The following is a 21,742-nucleotide window of genomic DNA, read 5'->3' as shown; positions in this document are numbered from 1 at the left end:
ACTGGTTTAAGTTCATTTAATTCAGTACCTTCAACCATAATAAGTATTTTCACTGTCTTTCTCCACATCTCCCAGAATCTTTCCATTGATAGCTTCTGATAAAATTATCTAGTTAAATATTTCAGATGAGGTGGGGTCCTACAGATTGGACCTATTAAAGGCTGTGTAACCATGTGCAGTGTCAAAATTTATGTGGGGTGATGTGATGAGGACAAGCTGAGGCCATCCAAGCTCAGCAGCTGGTCCAGCAAGGAACATTCTTGCTGATTGAAGGCTATTAATAGTTGGGAACTGAGAACAGTGGGGCACACATGTTCTGCACATCAGGGGCAAAGGGAATTGTTGCACCAAAGGATCTATATGATACACCGATGACAAAGCAGTTCCTCACTCAGCTCATGCAAAGGAAAAGTGTGCTCCAATTTAGTTGGTGCATAATGGAACACATGTTTTTCTGGCTAGCAGGTGGTCCATTTTTTTTTTCTTTCTCAATTTCACATTCCGTTTGAAAACTATTAAAGATTCAAGGGATCTTTTTGTTTTGTTTGTGCTCTGTTCCTGCAGTGATGCAAAATTCCAACATTCTTATAATGTAGCAGATGGAATTAATCCATGGGGTAGAAAAACAGATTGTGTTTATTTCTTTAGCTGTATAACATTGCCTCCCATATATTCCAAGACACAGATCCTCCAGTTCATCTTAAAATACAGATTTTTCATTGCTCGCGCACCCAGAAGCAAACTAGACATGCCTTTTTATTTGTCCTTCCAATGTTGTGAGTTTTCCAGAAAATTTTAAATTGGGAAGAAAGTTTTTAAAAACTTTAAATCTGGCTTCCACGTCTTGCCTTCCTCATCATATTAACATCTCACATTTCCCCAGCCATTTAATATTTAGCATTTTAGGTAATTAGGGAGAATGCAGGAATATAAACAAGACGTTTGGAAAATATAGATCAGGAATGCAAAAAGTGGGGAGTGGAAGTCTTGTAGACCTACCAGGAGGGTCCCTTTTACAGCTCCCAACCTCCATCCAAAGTGGGAAGGCAATAATCTGGGGTTTGATTCATTTTGGTTTGCAATTTTTAAGACCTAGTGGTGGGATTAAGAGACAAGAGGATAGAGATGATCCGATTGAGCTCATTCAGATTTTACATATCTACATTTCCTTCCAATTTACCTTGGTGAATTTTTGCTGCGACTTTAAAATAAGAAATTATCTGTACATGACATGAGTTCAGAGGAAATGTGCATAAATCTGCATATGAATGAAAGCTTTTTTAAAGGTTAGTATGTATTCCAATGTAGCATTATTGCTGAAAAGGCATTTTCCCTGCTGATGTTTTAGAGAAAGTTGGTTCATTCCTCTAAAATGTCCTTCGAACTAGATTATTTTGCATTTCCTGATTTTTTAAAGGGACACGAGTATTGAGTATCATTATGCTATAACAAAAGGATTGCAAACTTTTCCTTACTGAAAGCCAAAACAAATGTTTAAATATTTTTTTATAAAATGAAACTGTTGCTATTTCAGTCATATCATCATCTATGTGATTACTGAAGTCTTGCATGAGTCTCTTGGAATAACAGTGAAATTTTGTGATGATTGGCAATCGCATAAAGCATTTCAACATATTAAAAAAAATACTTTGATTTTGGCATGCCACTGGTACCATCTAGGAATGTTGCAAGTATCTTATTGCCTACAGAAATAAGTCATTGTCGCCTTCTTCTGTAGTAAATAAAAGAGAAGAAATATTCATGGATTACAGTATTACTGTTTATTCCAAAACCTTTGCAGCTCTTTCCATTTCTTAACTAAAAAGCTTGACCTAGACTAGCATTTCCATTAATTTGCAGTAGTTTTGATCAAACAATAAAAAACTACACCCTGATTAATTGGCCAAGGGGTGGGGGAGGGTGCCTTTTATTTGTTGGAATGTCTAACATTTTAAAATATGTGGCCTCATGGGTAATCTCTGACCACAGAATTAGGTGGGCAAGAAATCCAGAATGGACCAAACACAGGACACAATAGGAGTTTATTCTGTCACTTGGCTGTCCCTTGAAATAAAGCAGATTTCTCTTTGCCAGTTGGTGGGAGGAAGGAGGAGGAGGTCCTAGAAAGCAGATGAGAAGATGGTTAGAAAATTGGCTGGGTGCCTCGTGTACGTGTTTGTCTGCTGTTATCCTGGTGACTCCATTGCTCATGCAAATTGCTGATCTTGCAATTTGTAATAGCTGCAGAATGTCTCATTAGAAAAAGGAGTTGAGTAGGAGTTGAGGCTTAGCTAAATTGCTGCAACCTCTGAACCAAGCCAAGGAGTTCAGGCTTTATCAAAACAACAACAACAGCCTCTGTCCCTCTGTACATGCACACAAGCACACAAAAACCTACAAACTTAACAGGGTTATTATCCATAAGGAATAATTTTAAGAAGAATCAGATCTGTAATTAGTTTACATTCCCCCAGCATTATAGGCATAAGCGCACCAACGTGCCTACTGTCCCTGTCCTATTGTTTCTTTTTATTTTTCTCATATGTATCCATTTCATGTATTCATAACTATGTTTATACTTATACCTATTATCTTGTAAGCTATTGACAAATCAAATAAATAAATAACAACTGCTGTTAACAACAGATTTACCCTGGGTGCCCTGTTTATGTGCTAGCTTCAGTGTGCTGTTACAATGGTCTAGTTGTCTACATTATACAAGAAATATTGGAGAAGTTGGAGAAAAGTGTCTGAAGCTATTTTATTTTTGTCCCCTGATCTTTTTTTCCCCTTTATTTTTCTCCCTCCCTCCCTCTCTCTGCAGTTATATGAACTTGATGGAGATCCGAAAAGGAAGGAATTCCTGGATGACCTCTTCAGTTTTATGCAGAAACGAGGTGAGCTTCCTTTCCTTACTATGGCGCATGCTACAGATTAACTTTTAGGGTTCTTCCCAAGTTCAGAGACAGAGAGAAGAAGAGAAAGGCAGATTCCCACCAGTCCATAATTGGATGATTCTTCAAGAATTGAGGAAGGAAAGTAGCTTTGCATGTAGAAGGCTCCCCTGAACCCCAGAGTCTCAGTTTTCAAAGATCAGATATAAGAGATGGAGATGGCCTCCCTCTTTTTAATCCTGTTGCTAGTTAAAATACTTGGATTAAGAGAACAGCAAATTGACCACAGATGGATAGATGAACAAATTTGTGCTTGATGCTTCTGCTGACCCAGTCTCCCCTGAACCATGGTGAGTAACTGACGAGTAAGCCAGCCCCAGACTATTGAGAAAGCCAAGATGGGGCCCACTTATTCCAGGAGCAGCCCTCTTGGGCAGCATCTTTAACATATATATAAAATGGCTAGTAAACGGAGAAGGATTTTGTTTTTTGTATTTTTATTTTATTCTCTTTTTTTGATGTCTGAGGTTCAGTCCTTTTGTCCCCGTTTCTCCCTTTTCCTATGCGCAAGGATGGTGGCATATAATCACAGAGAAAACAAAATCAAAATTTAAATGGTATGACTAGAACAAGCCCAGTTTTGCACTTTGCCTTGCTTGCATTTTCTCCAAGATTCTATGCGCATAAAGCAAACTGGATTTAAATGGCCTAGCTTAGCATGTAATCTAAATGGCCCCTCTCTTACATATGTGCAAACAGTGGTCTTTGACTTTATCAATAAGTGAGACTATATTAATGATCATACTCATCTGGCAAGGAATTATGGGATGTTTAGAAACAAACTGCTCAGAGATGTAGAGAATCGTTACCTCACAGATTCTGGGATTTGTGCTGTTCGTAGGAAGAAAGTCCAACTACGGAAAGACATCTGGTATTATTATACTCTGGGCCACTAATTTAAAACAATCCTTATATAAATAGTTGTGTAAATAAAGACTTGCATTCTGTGTAAATTCTACAATTACATTCTGTAATTATTCTGGTGTCCCAGTCAGTTACGTTCCACCTAAATTTCAGACCAAAATCTAGATTTTTACCATGAAACAAATTTTGTTTGTCAATTCTGTTATTTTCTGAAGTGGAAATAATGCAGCTTCATCATTCCATCTAATTACCAATTTATTGTTTTGGACCTGGTTAAATTAGTGGAAGAAATGAAGAATTGAAAGAGGTCCTCAAATTAGTGAACAGAGAGAAGGTACACTCAGTGTGAGGTTATGTTGGTGGAAACAATGAAGATATGTATTCCCTTAGTCTATATTTTTTACAGATTTAGATTTTATAGATTTTTACAGATTTTAAAGCAGCTATTCCTGTAATATGTTCTGTTTCTTCTCAATAGCATTTTTCAAACTAGGAAGCATTAAGTTATTGAATACTAGATATATAAAAATACAAAATCTGCACTGCTTCAGAAGGTTCTTCATACTGCATCCTACACATAATTACTAAATGGTGCACATGGAGAACTTTTGGGAAGGAACAACGAATTAATGTTGTGAAAGTATTTGAAAAGTAGACATTTTGATTTAAACAGCAAATAAGACTTCTTTTTTAAATTGAAGAGTCATACTGCCGGTTGGTAATCTAAGATGTTTGGAGAGCAGCAAATTGGAGAATGTTTCCTTTGAAAGGCTGCAGAAATAACGAGCAAGTTTTCATGACCAGAAATAATGAGCATTTTCGGGCTTCATGTTAAAGGAAAGAAGCGATTGGAGATGGCAGGGCCAGTGGAAAGAATCCTTGTCTGCAGCTTGTTACAGTCTTTGGGATAAGGGTTACAGGAAGCATTTTGCAGACATAATTAAATTAGGTTTGGGCCTAATCTTAAAAAGGTCTCTGGTTGCAGCAAGGCATGCTAGAAGACATAATGGTCCCTCTGCCTTTGAAAATATAAATGCCAGCAATGGCTTGCAGCTGGCTCCAGCACTAATTGGAAGATGGGGGCCCCTTGGGCATGTGAGACAGAGGGGTTACAGAAGTTGTGGAGAGAGAGAGAGAGAGAGAGAGAGAGAGAGAGAGAGAGAGAGAGAGATGAGGCTCTTTGCTCACAGATCTGGAAAACTGAATTTTAAATGTTAATGCTAAGTACAGTTCTGATTTTTTTCCAAGTTAAATAGAAATACCTAGATCAAGGATCTTCAAACTTGGCAAGTTTAAGACTTGTGGACTTCAACTCCCAGAATTCCTGAGCTAACATGACTAGAGAAGGAATTCTGGGAATTGAAGTCCACAAGTCTTAAAACTGTTGAGTTTGAAGAGCCCTGACCTAGATAGTCCGGAGGGAAAATTGGCTCCCAGTTGAGTGCCGTACTAAAGGAAGTCCCATTATTGGAATCCAAGTATATATTCTCTAGCCTGATGCCCTTCAGCTGTGCTGGATCCCAGAATTGCTAGACAGTAGAGCCCAAAGACTTTGCTCGCGGGGGATAATGGGAGTGGAAAAACACTTCATTGTAGTACACCATTGTAGGTGTGCCTGAAGCAAATCTGGGGTTTCACTGGGTCTCCCTTCCTTGTTTCATCACCATTGCTTAGTTGTCATGAGTACAGCCTACATGTGTATTCTAACTACAGAAACCTATTATTATTCTTATTAGTGTTAAGAACATGTAAAGTGATAGGACTCCTTAAACTTGTTTGCCTTTGAACTCTTTGCCATTGATGGGACTCAAGAGAATTGGGTCAAGAGCTGAGAAGGCAGGAGAAGAAGAGAGAAGCTGATTGGGCAGAGCAGCTGTTGCACCTGAGCATCTTTAAAAGCAAGGCTTCTTCCCCATCTTCTGTTAGACACTACTTTAACAGTCCGTTGGAAAAGATGGCCTTTCAGAGAGAGTCTCCGTTGAGCTGCATTCAGATATTATGCTAAATTAGGACGGTTCTTTCTGTTGCTGCCATAGGCCTCATTCTTTAAATTTTGCTCCATAGAAAATCTATGTGCTAAGAGTTGGCATTGCCTTGGTGGCATTGCCTCGATTTAGCATCACAGAGTCATAACAGGACTATAAGTGGAAAGGAAAAATTTAAGGTATTTTTCCTCTATTGGTGGGATCAAGTAAATAGCATACCTATTTCATTTAAAAAAAAAACCTTTTTATTGTGCTAATATTACTCAGTACTGTAATTTGCCCTCAGCTATTTGATAAAGTAATCCTTGGCTGTTTTAAAGACTTTGGAAAAAAAAAAAAGGCCGTGGGCCACCTGCTATTAACACACTAACCGTACTTATTGAACAAACCATAGTAGCTTCCTTTGCATAATCTAGAGCAGTGGTGGCTAACCTTTTTGGGTTCCCGTGCTGAAAATTGTGCGCATATTTGCGTGCCAGCGCCTAGAAGGCAATGTGTGGGCCCCCCCATGCCCCCTGCGCATGCACACACATCTCCCATGCCCCACACATCTGCGCCAGATACCTGACAATCAGCTGTTGGGTGGGCGGCCCGCGCATGCGCAGTAGGGCTCTTCCGGGCGACCTCTCGGACCTAGGGCCTAGTGGTGGGGTTGGAGAGGAGCAAGGTTGGAGGAGAGAGCATAGCTCACAGTGTAGCATAGCAGGGGGAGAGGGGAGCTGGAGGGGAGCAGAGCGCTCAGGCCACAGTGCATAGCAAAAAATTCACTGTAGATAGCAAAACATGGTAAGCCCCTCTCTGATGGGGATATTATCAAAACGGCCATTTTGTCTGGGAGTATTTCCCTTTTTTATGATTTCCCAAACAAGAATAAAATTATTCAACGGGTCTCTGAAGTGCCACTTAACAGAAATACTGTTAAAGATCGAGTCCAGCGCATGGCAAGTGATGTTAATCAGCAGCTCACCACTGACTTACAAAAGGCAGGCTGTTACTCCATGTGCTTGGATGAAAGCACAGATACAAATAATAACGCGAGGCTGTTATTGTGTTTTTCTTATAAGACAAAAGATCTTAATGTATGAGTTGTTGGTTTTTTCTAAAGTAAAATCTCAGTATTCAGGTAAAATTGCCGTGTTGGCACTTTGCGATAAATAAGTGGGTTTTGGGTTGCAGTTTGGGTACTCGGTCTCTAAAAGGTTCGCCATCACTGACTTAGACCATTACCCTTGGTTTATAAGCCACAATAGGTAGGTTTGCAGAGAACATCTTATGCCAAAGCACAGGGTATAACTCTAGTAAAAAAAAGAAATCCTGGATATTTTCTCTGATAGATCCTAGATGAGCTGATCAACAAAATGCAGCTGGTAATGCCCAGAAAAAGAATCTCAAGTCTGTGGATCAAGACAGGGGAGGGAAAATATTTGCCCCTAACTCAAGGAATCTGGTGGGGATGGGGAAGCAGATGGCCTTGGCCAGCAGGGCAGAGGGGGTGATTTCTTTGAGTGGAATGTAAGAAGTCACAAAAGGGGGTGGGAAAGCAGGGAAAGGAAATTGCAGGCATGTTTTTGGGAGGTTTAATATCCTTTGAGGGGCTCGCCCACCCAGCACCAGGCCATCTAAGCAAACAATGGTGAGGTAGCCTAGTATATTCCTGGGCTGTGTTTAATGGGGAAAGGGAGGGGCACACGGGGGGGGGGGGATGGAGGGGACACATAGAATGGCTGCATGAACAATTGTCAACATGTTTTTGAAGCCGGAAAGGAGCATTAAGCTAAATGGCGGGAATTCCTGAAGGATATGACTGTGAGGCAGTTTAAATCCTGCAGGAGGAGGAGGGATGGCGACGATGATGCCAGGAGCACCCAATGCTCTTATTTACCCAAGAGCAAAGGCTCCAGTGTGCCAGCTTGGAGGCCACAAGGACCTGCAACTCTGGGCATTCTGTCTCCCAATGCCTTCCACATCCCAAAGCAACAGGTGTTTTCATCCGTGCAATTTGCAACTTGTATTGTATAGTTTTGATGTATTAGTCAGTGGGACAGAATAAATACATTGCATTTATTCAGTTGATACCCCGCTTCCCTATCAAAACCATTTCTAAGTGAAGGCATCAAACGGAATTCAGCAGGGGATTGGTGATACTAGGTATAAGCTGGTTTCACGAGCCATAAGATAGTTTGGTTTTGTCATAGGTGTGAATTTGGTATGAATACAGCCATTGCATTTGGTATATTACAGTTCATGGCACAGCATGAAGTATGAGCCAGCTGCTAAGGGTTGTTCGACAAACGGGTGAAAACAACAAATAACACTTAACTAACACAGTGCTAAGCCTTAGGCCATTTTTTTTCCTCATAGCATCTTCTGGATGCACCAGACCCCTATTTCCATTTGCTTTGTGGGCGGGTGTAGTGGCTGGAGATTTTTTGAATTTATTTTTAATGTTATCTATATCCAACTTTTATTATTTTTATAAATAACTCAAAGCAGAAAACATACACAATACCCATTCTTCCTCCTATTTTCCCCATAACAACAAACCTGTGAGGTAAGTTGGGCTGAGAGAGAGTCACTGGCCCAAAGTTACCCAGCCAACTTTCATGTCTTGAAACAGGAATAGAACTCACAGTCTCCTGATTTCTGGCCTGGTGCCTTAACCACTATATTAACCAATATACCGGGAAACTACCAAACTGAGAAAATCCTGGTTCACTGAACTACTAAGCAACCTCAAAATTGCTTCCTCGAAACAACCCCAATGACAGAAAAAATTTTTTTTTTACAAATAGCAGCACAGATACCAGAAAAAAAAAAAATTCCACCAGCTATTGCTATACTTAAATGCTATGCTGGGTGAAGAATTCTGGCAATTGAAGTCCACACGTTTTAAAGTTGCCAAGTTTGGGGACCTCTGGCCTAGGCCCTAGGGTCGCAAAATACACTAAATTAGACTAAAATTGCCCAGAGTATATGCCAGGCATATGAATTTTACTAATAAATTGAATAAGGCTTAATAGTTTGGTTGACTCCATTCACTTATTGTGGGAAAGGCCACTTTATTAAGACACTTTTGGGGTTGTTGTAAAGTTTTTTTTATTTTTAAACATGAATATCATTTCATGGACAGTGTGGCGTCTGAGTGTCATTCATTTTGATACAAAAGTAATATTAATACAAATGAAAATTACTAGATTAATCAGACGTACCGTGTTTCTCACAAAATAAAGCTGGGCCTTATTTTTTTTTGAGCCCCGAAAAAACAGCTAGGACGTCTTTTCGGGGGTGAATTAATTTCTCCCCCCCTCCCGGTACCGTCTCCAACAACAGCATCTGAGTCGCTCCCGCTCTTCCCCCGTCCCCATAACAACAGATTTTTTTTTTTTTGAGGTACCTGGGAGCGCTGTGCGCTGCATTTTGGTTTAATCCCAAGCAGTGGGTGGGCGTGAGAAGAGCCAAGCGAGCGTCTCTGCTGCTGCTACCCTTGGTGCTCCAGCCTCGGGCTCTGCAAGTTTGTAAAAGTCTCGGTGCGCAGCCCATTCCTGCATTCCAAGTGCCCAGGCCGAGCTGCAGCTGTCCCTCTCTCGCCAGCGCTGTCTTCAATAACAGCGGCAGCAGCGGCGGGAACCGTGGAAGCGTTTCAGCCGCTTCTCGGGTGGGGGAGCCACCTCCGTAACTTCAACACTGTTGTGGGGGACAGTGCTGGCGAGAGAGGCGCCAGCACCGGTGGGAACTGTGGAAGCTACGGAGGCCTGAGAAGTGGCTGAAACGCTGCTGGACATCCATGCTGATGCCACCCGCCAGCTGACCCGGGTAAGGGAGGGGTAAGGGAGCCCTCTGTGCTCCACCATGATTGGCTGTTAGGAGCGGCTGATGGTGAGGCGTAGCTGCCCGCGGGGCACTCCTAATGACAAGTTCCCCCCCGCCTCCCCCCCCCCCAACTTCGCATGTTTTAAACTAGGCCTAAATTTGGGGGGAGGAGCTTAATTTCATTTTATGCCCAGAAAACATGCTGGGTCTTCCTATTGGGGGGGCCGTATTGTTGGAGAAACACGGTACATGATCTAATGTTATTATACATATCTGTATCAGCACATAATCCTTCTTTTTTCAATTATCCAATATTTGCTACATCCTTCTGATAATAATACCATTAGTTTTGAACATACCTGATAATATCCTTTTTCAAAATCTGATCTTAACCTCTAACATTCACTTTAAAGACACATTTTGGACAACAACTGGCTTAAATGTAGCATGCCCTATGGAAATAGCAAATTAAGCTTTATTAATCTGATTTTTAATATATTGTGTGAAGCCAGCCATTGTATTAAGCTCTGATTTAATCCTGCTTTAATTAATGAACTATAATTGTTTGGGTTGGTGCAATACACCAAGCCCAAACCAGGGCTTCCCGTGTTGCACAAACCCAAGCCACATAGCATAATATTGGAACTAGGTCCTGGGACTTGCACTTTGTGAGTTATCTTCATTTTTGTGCACAAAAGCAATGCATAACAGTTATCTTGCACAAGCAGCTCAGTTTAGTGAGCTCTGCAGATCCCCATTCCTTTTTCAGTGAAATCTTGCTCTCTTTTTCCCCCCTGCCTACAGCATAAGCATGTAAGGCCAGCTCAGCAATTAGCAAATATGAATCTAGGTGGTGGTAGCAGCAGGACAAGCATAAAACCAGTTGGGGGAGTTTTCTAAAAAGCTGATGTGTGTGTGGGGGGGATCGACTCTCAAAACAACTCTCTCATTTTTGGTGCGTTTTGGAAATGTGAGGATTGTCGGTTGCCTTTTTCCATGGTGAGGGAGGAGTGGCCGGATTTCTGTCTGCTGTGTATTTCCCAGCATAGGGGTTGGGAGGATGGGTGGGGGGAGCCCTGCTGCCAATCCCATTCTGAAGACTGAAATAGGAAGGTAATTCCTTCACTCAGAAGAAATACCTCCTAGGATTTGAGCCCCAGCTGCCCTGGCTCAAATAGATTTTTCTCCCGGAAAATGTGCCATGCCTTCCTGCAGTAAACTATGCTGCACAATAAGGTGCTTTTCCTCCCCCGCCTTCCCTTTCCCTTTCCCTTGCCCCTCCCCCTCCCCCTGTTCAAAATTGTTCCTTTTTGTTTTAAGGAAGCAATAAATCAATAAAAGGAGAAATCAATTAAAAGGGAAAGAGATGGGAATGAGAAGCAAACACAATTTCTGAAAAGCCATTTCTTGCTTTGCTGTCTGGATCTTTGCTGGGTCTTCTCCATTTCTCTCAAATAATCAGAAAGCTTAGGAGGTCAGATCGTTATGGCCCCAAACTGTTGTGCCTGTACTTTTGGGATAGCCTGTCAGAGCCATATAGTTCATTCCTAAAATGCTTGAAATCCTGAACGTTTCAAGATATACACTGTCAATCCTGTTGATGTGGCGTTCTTTTTAAAAATCCATTCAGCTAAGTTTCCTTTCCTGGATAAAACTACCACAAAGCTGATAACAAAGGCCGACAATCGGCCTTCAATATAATTTTTTCCTTTTGAAAAAAGGAAAAAGTATGGTAGCAATTCTTTGTTTTAAAATACAGAAACCATCCCAGTGCAGGCTGGAATAAATAAACTTTTCACATCTTACAGGCTAGGCTAGCTCATTTCGCACAGCAAAGTTTTCCAGAAATATAGAGAGATTGCACTCACAAAACATTGTCACATCCTTTCCATTTTTCACACCCTTCAATGGTTTGGAAGAGAGCATGGTTAATCCTCAAGATCCGGCCAGCTTTTATGCAGGTAGTCCACAATGTACAACCACAATTGGAACCAGAATTTCCATTGCTGAACAAGACGCTTTTTAAGTGATTTGTGCCCAATTTTATTTTATTTTATTTTATTTTTTGTCATAGCTGTTAAGCGTATCACTTCAGTTAAGTGACAAATCTGGCTTCCTCCATTGACCCTGGTTGTAGGAGGGTGGCTGGGAAGGTCGCAAATGGAGAACACAAGACCCTAAAATGCTGAAGGCTTCATAAATACATGCCAGTTGTCAAGCCCATAAAGGCTGGCTGGAGAATTCTGGGAGTTGAAGTCTAAGAGCAAGGTTGAGAAACACTGGTCTAAGTATTTCCAGGGATAACATCAAGGCCTTATGCTTCAGAGAGATTGAAAAATCTCAGCCATTAAAACTCGGTCCCTAACCAGGTCTGCCCCCATTCACTTGGTGTACTGGGCAAAAGATTGCTTGTTGCTGAGCTGGACTAAGGTTTTTGCCAGGCCACTAACTAATTGGATAGCAAATCTCCCAAAGAGACCAAAAAACCCTCATCTGGATCCATGGAAAGTGAGCTCTTCGTATTCTGCACAGATAGCCTGTAATCCAGAAGTGATTGGATAGGAATTTGTCCATAAAAATGGGGTAAACTCAACTACAAAAGGTTACCCGAGGGTTCAGCTTTTAGTTTCCCCCACAAGCATTACTCTACAACCATTTTTTTTTTTAAAAAAAAAGAATTTTCATGCATGCTTGCAAGGTGAAGGTAGAAGAAGGGGTTGTGTAATATCAAGGTTTCTTGGCAAGGCTTCAGAGCCTCCTCAGGCTAATGCCGGTCCTTAAATTTAAGGCATGAAACAAGTTTTGTAACTTGCATAATTTCACAAATCTGCAAAGTTCACCTGTCCCCGTTTGTTGCTCAATGTGGGTTCCTTGATACATGCTTTTTTTTTATTATCATGGCTTAAATAAATGCACACTAAGCAAAGAGATTCTGCTGATAATTGCAGGGAACTTCGTAGAGAACATGGAGCCTAGCCACGCTTCAAGAAAAATCCCAAACACGGAGATAAGTATAGTGGAGGTTCTTGTTTCTACTGAGCATGAATGAAACAGCCTTTTCAAAACTGTGGTAAGGCCAGCCAAGGTGTCACAGAGATCCCCATGTGCTGCAGAAAAGAAAGTGGCATTTTCTTTGGCAGTGAGAACTGGGATTATATTTTAGAAAGCAGTATTTATAACATGTGAATAGTTCCATTGCTAGAGTTTGCAAAATTGCAGGCAAGTACAGGCTTCTAGAAATACATCCCTTCTCTGTAATCATTCCTTTCTCACCCCCACCTCCATTTTTAGTATGTATTTCTTTGCATTCCAAGACAAGGCTGTATTATAAATACTTGAGTGCCTCTGAGGCTACTGGCCTGTACTGGGATTGGAGGCCAAGTGAGTGGAGCAGAGGGAAAAATTCTGAAGTGTTAGCTGCGCTGTCTGACACTGTTTCTAAGCAACATGCATTAGGAGAAGCAAATCTCATTAAAAGTATCTAGAGGACTTTCAGGACATGGTGTTCACCATCACAGGGCTTCTGAATTATCTCCAGGATATAAGACTGAAACCTGCACCATCAGTTGTGGCAATTTTGCCCTGCTGTTCAACACCAACAGTTTTAACCTCAGTGAACTGAAGAGGGCTACTTCTGAATCACCTTCCAGAGAAAAACAACTGAATTTTACCTCTGCCACAAGTTGCCTTGGTAGCCTTTCATTGTTTCCCTTTTGTCTCTTAAATTCCCTTTCGTCTCTTAAACTCATTTAACAAAAGGAGTCTGTAATTATCTATAAATAAGTCATTCCTGATTATATTTGCATCAATACTAGTTCTTTGCTATTGCAACAAGCTAGCTGATCTCAGTGTAATTCATTAATGTGTTTTTTGTTTTCCTAAGCCAGAGGTCTTCAAACTTGGCAACTTTAAGACTTGTGGACTTCAAGTCTGGCTGGAGAATTCTGGGAGTTGAAACCCACAAGTCTTAAAGTTGCCAAGTTTGGGGACCCCTGCCCTAAGCAGACCTAATAATGGTTTTCCTTTCAGAGTTTATTTTCTGTATTCTTTCAACTTAAGAACTGCATATGATGCACTTCATAGAAGCAGAAATGGTACACAAATATTGTTATCATGAGAAAACTATTTAACAAATCTGGATCGTTGCCTTGCCCAACACTTTTTTCTCCTTTTCCAATTTTTCTCCCAACACAGGGACCCCCGTGAACCGAATCCCGATCATGGCCAAGCAGGTGCTGGATCTTTATATGCTCTACGTTCTGGTGACCGAGAAGGGAGGCCTGGTGGAAGTGATCAACAAGAAGCTGTGGAGGGAGATCACCAAGGGATTGAATTTGCCCACCTCCATCACCAGCGCCGCCTTCACACTGCGTACCCAGTAAGTCACAGAAGGACATTCAGGAAGTGCCTTCACCAACCTGACCTCAGGATGGGTCAAGGCATTTAAGGGGCAATATTTGTCTAGGGAAAGAGGAAGAATTTGTTTTAGTGGAAAAACGACTGTCATGAGTGAAGACTATACAACAATAAATGGAGGAATAAATCTCTCCCAGTCCTGTAAGAAAAAGATTTCAATAAAGGAGAATATTTGTAGCTCAGGGTTGAAATGAGGGGTCCTTGGTGCTCTCTGAGCTTGGTTGTTTTCTTGGAGATGTTTCATTGCCCAGACTAGGTAACACCATCAGTACTTTGATGGGTAATGAAACATCAGCAAGAAAAAGTGGGGTTTCTTCCCCACCCCCCTCGGTGAGCCCAGTCTTATCAGGGCAACCTGGTCTACCCAAATATGAGACGGAGCATACTCCTTCCATAGCCCAGGTTTGAATCCCCGAAGGGTATAGCTAGCTGATGAGAGCTAAATAGCTTGAAATAGATCTATACTAGATAAAGGTAAAGGTTCCCCTCGCACACAAGTGCTAGTTGTTTCTGGCTTAGGGGGCGGTGCTCATCTCCATTACAAAGCAAAGAGCCAGCACTGTCCAAAGACGTCTCTGTGGTCATGTGACCGGCATGACTAAATGCTGAAGGCGCACAGAACGCTGTTATCTTCCCACCAAAATGGTCCCTATTTTTCTACTTGCATTTTTACTTGCTTTCAAACTGCTAGGTTGGCAGAAGCTGGGACAAGTAACAGGAGCTCACTCCATTATGCAGTGCTAGGGATTCGAACTGCCAACCTTTCTGATCAACAAGCTCAGCGTCTTAGCCACTGAGCCACCACGTCCCTTAGATCTATACTGTCACGTCCCTTAGACCTTTATTTCTTTGTTGGTAAATATAAATTCAACTTTTGCAAGAAAACAACCAAGAGAGCACCAAGGATCCTTGAAGAAAAAGATTACTGTATTTTTTTGTTACTCTCTGCAACTGACCTGCAGGAAATTCCCCAGACTGGGGAATGACCATGCTGATTTGAGGTAATGGGAGTTGTATCTAATATGTATGGGTAGCACCAGGCTGAAAAGGCTTGGATATCAGACTGCGGCATGTAAAGAAGACTGGCTATTCCCCACTCCTCCCTCCAGCATTTTAATCACTATAACCGGGGTCTCCAACCTTAGCAACTTGTGGACTTCAACTCCCAGAATTAAGTCTTAAAGTTGCTAGGGTTGGAGACCCCTGCTCTATGGAAAAGTGATCAGTTCCAGTATATAAAAAAGAATTTTGGAATAAACGTGTCCTGATAACCATTATCCTAGTTTGTGAGGTAGAATCAGGAAATAGGAGCCTTCCATCTTGTTCTGCCCTTCCTCTCTTTCTCTCTGACTTCTTTCAGTTCCCTTCCCCCATCTTTTCATCCATTCCTAATCAACACTAAAGTTAATTACTCTGGAATTCAGAAAACCAGGTGGCGGAAGGGGATTTGGGATTGGGGGTGGGGAGGAGTAGGAGGAGAGCTATTAACTTTTTAAAAGCTGGGAGCCTTTAAAAGAACACCAGCAGCATTTTTTCACCACTAATGCTGGTCTTGGAAACAGAAGTGTCAGAATTTCGGAGCATATTATCCTGAGCATCTGATAAACAGGGAATATTGATTTGAAATATTTATTTGAAACATCCTTCCTCTCCGCCTCAGTTTAATAGGTTCCAAGAAAAGTTTCCAGAACAATGAATCTGACACAACCATGTCCTTGATATTGGATTGTTTGTTTGTTTGTATCCCATGTGCATTTTATAAATAACTCATGGTGGTGAACGCACACAATGCTCCTCCCTCTTCCTCCTATTTTCCCTATAACAACATGCCGAGGTGAATTGGGCTGAGAGAGAGTAATCCAAAGTCACCCACTTTGCTTTTCTGCCTAAAGTGAACTAGAATTCACAGTCTCCTGGCTGTGAAAAGGGAGAAAAGCTAATATGGATGAAATGCGAATATTAAGGTTCTTTTTTTAATTAACAACTAGGTTTCTTATTAGCATAGCTCAGTGGTGGTATTCAAATTTTTTACTACCGGTTCTGTGGGCATGGCTTGGTGGCCGTGGTAGGGGAAAGATATTGCAAAATCCCCATTCCCTCCCCACTCCTGTTCCTATAAAAATGTTCAGGAATGTGGTGTTACACAAAAACAGGCAGTTCTTAGCTTCAACCATTCATTTAGCAACAGTTCAAAGTTACAGTGGCCCTGAAAAAAAGTGACTTACAACTGGTACTTGCACTTAAAAACGTCATGGCATCTCCATGGTGATGAGATCAAAATGCGGGCACTTGGCAACCAGCATGTATTTATAATGGTTGGAGTGTTCTGGTGTCATGTGATTGCCATTCGCAACCTCCCAGCTAGCTTCTGACAAGCAAAGTCAATTGAAGATTCACAGTAGATAAAACAAAAGAGCTCCTTCCTTATTTGGTACTTTGGATTACACTAAACTATTATTTTCTCTTAAAAACCAGCCCATGCCACTGTGTCCAATACAGGCTGTCCTCACTTGGGACCTACAGTAACTCTGTTGCTGAGTAAAAGTAAAGTAAAATGTCACGCGACTAGGCCAACTTACAGCATCAGTTCTGGGTACAGTTGTTAAATGAATCATCCATAGTTGTTAAATTCCATTCTCATGATCGTGACTTACAATCTCCTGCTGGCTTTCCCATTGACTTTGCTTGCAGGAAGTCAGCTGTGAAGGTTGCCAATGGTGACTTTGTGATGGCAAGACACAATGTCCCTCTAAATGCACCCTGGTTGCCACGCACCCAAATCTCAATCGCATGATCCTGGATTCCTCACCATGGCTGCAAGTTTGAGTAACAGTTGTAAAACCTCCTTTTTCAGTGCTGTTGTAACTTTGAAAGGTTGCCAAACAAGCAGTCACTAAGCAAGGACTACCTATATTGCTCTGGTAGATTGATAGATTGGTAGAAAGATAGAATTGTTTATTGGCCAAGTGTGATTGGACACACAAGAAGTTTGTCTTGGTGCAAATGCTCTCAGTATACATAAAAGAAAAGATACATTCATCAAGTGCCAAGAATCATCAGGTACAACACTTAATGATAGTCATAGGGTACAATAAGCAATCAAATCATACTAGGAAACAGTCAATATAAATTGTAAGGATACAAGCGATAAAGTTACAGTCATACAGTCACAAGTGGGAGGGGATGGTGATAAGGAGTGATGAGAAGATTAATAGTAATAGTAGTGCAGGCTTTGTAAATAGTTGGACAGTGTTGAGGGAATTATTTGTTTAGCAGAGTGATGGCTTTCGGGGTAAACTGTCCTTGTGTCTAGTTCTGGTGTGCAGTGCTCTATAGCGTCGTTTTGAGGGAAGGAGTTGAAACAGTTTATGTCCGGGATGTGAGGAGTCTGTAGATATTTTCACAGCCCTCTTTTTGACTCATGCAAACAGGTCCTCGATTGAAGGCAGATTGGTAGAATTAGACAGAATTATATACATTCAGCAGTGTAATACATTGGCAGATTTAATATATAATTTGAAAAAAAAAATTGCTGCTGTTTGTTGAGGTTCTATTAAATTCAGAAGCCATGGTTTTTTGTATCTCTCTTTTTTGTCTCCAAAAGATATATGAAGTACTTATATCCATACGAGTGCGAGAAAAGAGGGCTGAGTAACCCCAATGAACTCCAAGCAGCCATTGACAGCAACCGGCGAGAAGGCCGTCGGCAAGGATTCAGTGGTTCAATCTTTACCTATTCCCCCAGTGGCACTCACACCATGTTGTCTTCACCCAAGCTTCAAGTACCAACCTTGGGACTGACCTCGGCCACTAATGGCAGCCCCATCGCCCCTGTTCCAAAAATCAAGAAAGGTAACTATTTGCACCCTCTCTTGAGAGGATGTGTTGTACGTTTCAAGGAGTCTTCCTGTTGGCTTCCACTCCCACAATCCCTAGGGGCTGGGCTGGGCTGGGCTAAAGATTTGTGGGAGGAGAAGTTCAAAGACCGGAGGGTACCAGGTTATGGAATGTCTTTATATCTTCATTTAAGTATTGCAGATGTAATTAAACTGGTGCTGAGTTGCAGTGAATTTAGTATGCTGATCTCTTAATTAGCAGGTAGGACTTTTCACATCAAATATAATGGGAAAATTAGTGGGGGAGAGGCTTCCTAGCACCTCAAAAGTAGTCATTAAAAGTTCTATTAGTGCTCTTGTCTGCTGTTTCCTTAAAAAGATGATATACTGGTGGTCTTCACTTAACAACCACTTGTTCAGTGGCCATTTGAACTTAGGATGGTGCTGAACAAGTACTTACAACTAGTCCTTGTTCTTAAAAGATGGTCACAGCTCCCCGCAGTCAAATGAGGGCCATTTCAACCTCCTTTGCTGGCTTCCTACAATCAAAAATAGTCAATGAGAAGTCAGCAGGAGGTTGCAAATGGCAACCACATGATGTCCTTGCTTAATGATCCACAGTCATTCACTTAACAACAGCAACAGAAGCGCTAGAATTTCTGTTGCTAAGTGGCAGAGTCGTGACCTTCTTTACCTCTGTGTTGCATAGCAATGAAATTTGGGCTCCTGTTATTAAGTGAGGACTACTTGTACGGAAACTTTGGGAGAAAGGCAGTTGACTTTCTCACCTATGTAGCCCATCCAAAGAATTTGAAATGAGAACGTGACTAATGTGTTTCATTGCCTTGAGTGAAAAATAATCAGTTAAAATATAATCTAGAATCACACATTCTCATTTACTGGATCATTGACTTAATTCGGGTTAATAAGAACAATGACAAAGATATCATTAACATAAAATGCCGTGAGAAAAAAAAAAAGGATCTGTTCGTGGTGGTTCAAATGAATGTTTTGCTCCTGGGCTTCTCAGAACTTTGAGGGGAAAAAAATCCTGTTAGGCTTTGCCTTTTGCTGTTATCTTCAAAATGTTGTAGCATATTTTTTTTGCTCCTTTTATAGTTAGGTTTCCTTATTTTCCACAGCTAGAAATACTGTTCTAAAGTTCACAGTGCCCAGATCAAGAAAGTTCTAACTGGGTTGCATGCATCGATAAAAATCCTGCTTGTTTAACATAAACAGCTTCATTCAGGCAATACAATTGCTCAAGCAGTGGAGAACTTTAGTGAAGCTGAAAAGGCTGCAGCCAGGCTGTGCACCACAGTGTAATCGAGGGGAGAAGTTCCTTATTCCTTTTGGGGTGGTGACTTCTACCTGTAAGGGCACTGCCTGAATCAGCTAATGTTTACCCGCAGGTTTGGTGCCCAGTCTAAAAGTTGATATATAATGAAATTCTGCAGACTGGGTTTTTGGACTCAGGATTTCTGAATCTTGCTGATAAAGATACTGCAGAGAGAAACATTACATCAGGGGTGTAAAACTTGATTTCACTGAGGGCCGCATCAGGGTTGTGTTTGACCTCAGGGGCCAGGGGTAGGCATGGCCAGGGTGGGTCTGATCAGCTCGACGTCACTTGTGTTGGGGGTGCCTGTGGTGACCCGAACGCTCTGCCAATGAAAACGGGCTCCCGAGCTCCGTTTTCAGCTACAGTGACCTCCTGCAACCCCCTGCCAGTGAAAACGGAGCTCGGGCGGCCTGCACATGGTCCTCCCGAGCTCCATTTTCATTGGCAGAGGCACTGCAGGCTGGTCCTTTGCTGTTTCCATAGTGGTCCCACGGGCCAGATCTAAGCACCTGTGGGCTGGATCTGGCCCATGAGCCTTGAGTTTGACAACCCTGCATTAAATGAACACCAGAGTTTAGAGTCCCTTTCCCATGGAAAAAAGCTAAAATGGGCCAGATGGAAATGCTTGAGCGTGTAAAGAATTAGGACTGTGCTCTTTTCCTTTTGGAAGAAGGACTGCAGATCTTGAAGAAGTACAGCACCTTTATTATTCATTTTAAAAAGCCCAGCCTTTTTTTTTTTTTCAAGATTCCATGGGAGCCTTAAAAAAGCAGCTGCAGCTGCTTTAAGGATTGCATTAATTTAAGTTTAATTACTTCTGTTAACACTACCTTCCTGAGATTATGGGAGCAGTCTCCTAGAGAGACTATAATTTTACCGGCTGCACCTATTTTGTGTATGTGTTTTTCTTTCTTTCTTTCTTTCTTTCTTTCTTTCTTTCTTTCTTTCTTTCTTTCTTTCTTTCTTTCTTTCTTTCTTTCTTTCTTTCTTTTTCTTTCTTTCCTTGCTTCCTTGCTTCCTTCCTTGCTTCCTTCCTTGCTTCCTTCCTTGCTTCCTTCCTTCCTTCCTTCCTTCCTTCCTTCCTTCCTTCCTTCTCTCTCTCTCTCTTTCTCTCTCTCTCTTTCTTTCTTTCTTTTAAAAAGGAGCCCCAGAACCATTATAGTTACCTCTCCCCTCACTTTCCCCCCCACACCAGAGGAAGATTCTGCAATTCCTATTGCGGTACCCAACCGCCTACCTGTCTCCCTCGCAAGCCATCCTGTCGTCGCAGCGCAGGCAGCGGCTGTGCAAGCAGCAGCCGCCCAAGCTGCTGTAGCTGCTCAGGCGGCAGCGTTGGAACAGCTACGGGAGAAGCTGGAATCGGGGGAGCCGCCGGAAAAGAAGATGGCCCTTGTGACAGATGAACAGCAGCGTCTGATGCAACGGGCAATCCAGCAAAACTTGCTTGCCATGACCGCTCAGCTGCCGATGAACATCCGGATCAATAGTCAAGGGGCCCGCTCACCAGGTCGGTGCAGGTTGTTGCATGTTCCCTCCCTTTCCCCAAAGATTGACAGCCATACCAGACTTGAGGTGGTGGATGGAAGCCATGCAAGGGTTGCTCAGGATTGCCTCGTATTGGAGCCTGAAGCATTCGGGGTACAGGTCATCCTCCTTACTCAGTCATAAGATAAGGCCTACTTGTAAATGTGAAGAATAAAAATAAAAAAGAATAGATTCGTTTAAATCTATATAGATGATGTGAATCAAACAAGTTTGCATTATTCCTTTCATTTCTGCCAGCTGTATTTTTTTCTGCATCATTTTATCCTGCTTTAACTAGGCCTGGATTGATAACTGAGCATTCAAATCAGAAACTAATCACTGTCATTTTTATAAGTTTACAATCCCACCCCACAATTAAATGAAAACTGATATCTGTATCTTTTGATGATATCATTAAATATTCAAGGGGTCAGGATCTTTCTTTTAAAAACATATTCAGATGATCCAAGTGGCTGAGAGACTGCCTTGATTTTCCATTTACAATATTTACATGTCCTTATTTTCAGCCTTGCCCATTTCACTTCCGGCTTATAAGCCAAGTACGTGTAGCCCCAAAGTTAATTTATTGCTGCTTTAAGCTAATCTCTCGCCATACAAAGATCACTTTTCATATCTAAAAAAAGACCCATCTTTATTCTTTTGCAGAAAACCGCCAAGACTCTTCCATGAATCTGGCTGCCAATGGTACCAGTAGCATTAGCATGTCAGTTGAGATTAATGGCATTGTGTATGCAGGTAAGTGGGGAAATGCAGTTGGGACTTAAGAGAGAAGGGTTGGCCCTCATGGCAAGAGTTGATTGTTCTATAAACCGTGTCATGTTTGGTTAAAAAGGTGGCAAATTTGCAGGTAGATGATGAGCATCTAGTCCCTAATCAAACGGGGGGGGGGCAGCTTGGGGCATTTCTTTTTAGTCTGCAGAGCGTATGGCAGAGATGTGATATCATCAGAGAAGGAGTGGGCATGCATTTTTAATGCATGCTTTTGATGGC

At 41.7% G+C, this 21,742-nt stretch overlaps 1 protein-coding gene across 2 annotated transcripts in view; it reads left to right on the top strand.

Moving 5' to 3' along the window:
- ARID3A (AT-rich interaction domain 3A) overlaps positions 1-21,742 on the top strand; it is a 67,124-nt gene that overhangs the window by 43,316 nt on the left and 2,066 nt on the right. For both annotated transcript variants that reach the window (XM_026698922.2, XM_026698923.2), the window contains exons 4-8: positions 2,825-2,897; positions 13,808-13,991; positions 17,634-17,881; positions 20,403-20,714; positions 21,398-21,487. In XM_026698922.2, the coding sequence (XP_026554707.2) occupies positions 2,825-2,897; positions 13,808-13,991; positions 17,634-17,881; positions 20,403-20,714; positions 21,398-21,487 (907 nt within the window). The remainder of the gene's footprint in view (positions 1-2,824; positions 2,898-13,807; positions 13,992-17,633; positions 17,882-20,402; positions 20,715-21,397; positions 21,488-21,742) is intronic.

Source organism: Pseudonaja textilis, chromosome 1 (genome assembly GCF_049901715.1).
Source record: "Pseudonaja textilis isolate UNSWEBS1 chromosome 1, rPseTex1.2, whole genome shotgun sequence".
NCBI lineage: Eukaryota > Metazoa > Chordata > Lepidosauria > Squamata > Elapidae > Pseudonaja > Pseudonaja textilis.
The sequence above is the reverse complement of the archived record's forward strand: the minus strand, read 5'-3'. Positions and strand labels throughout refer to the sequence as shown.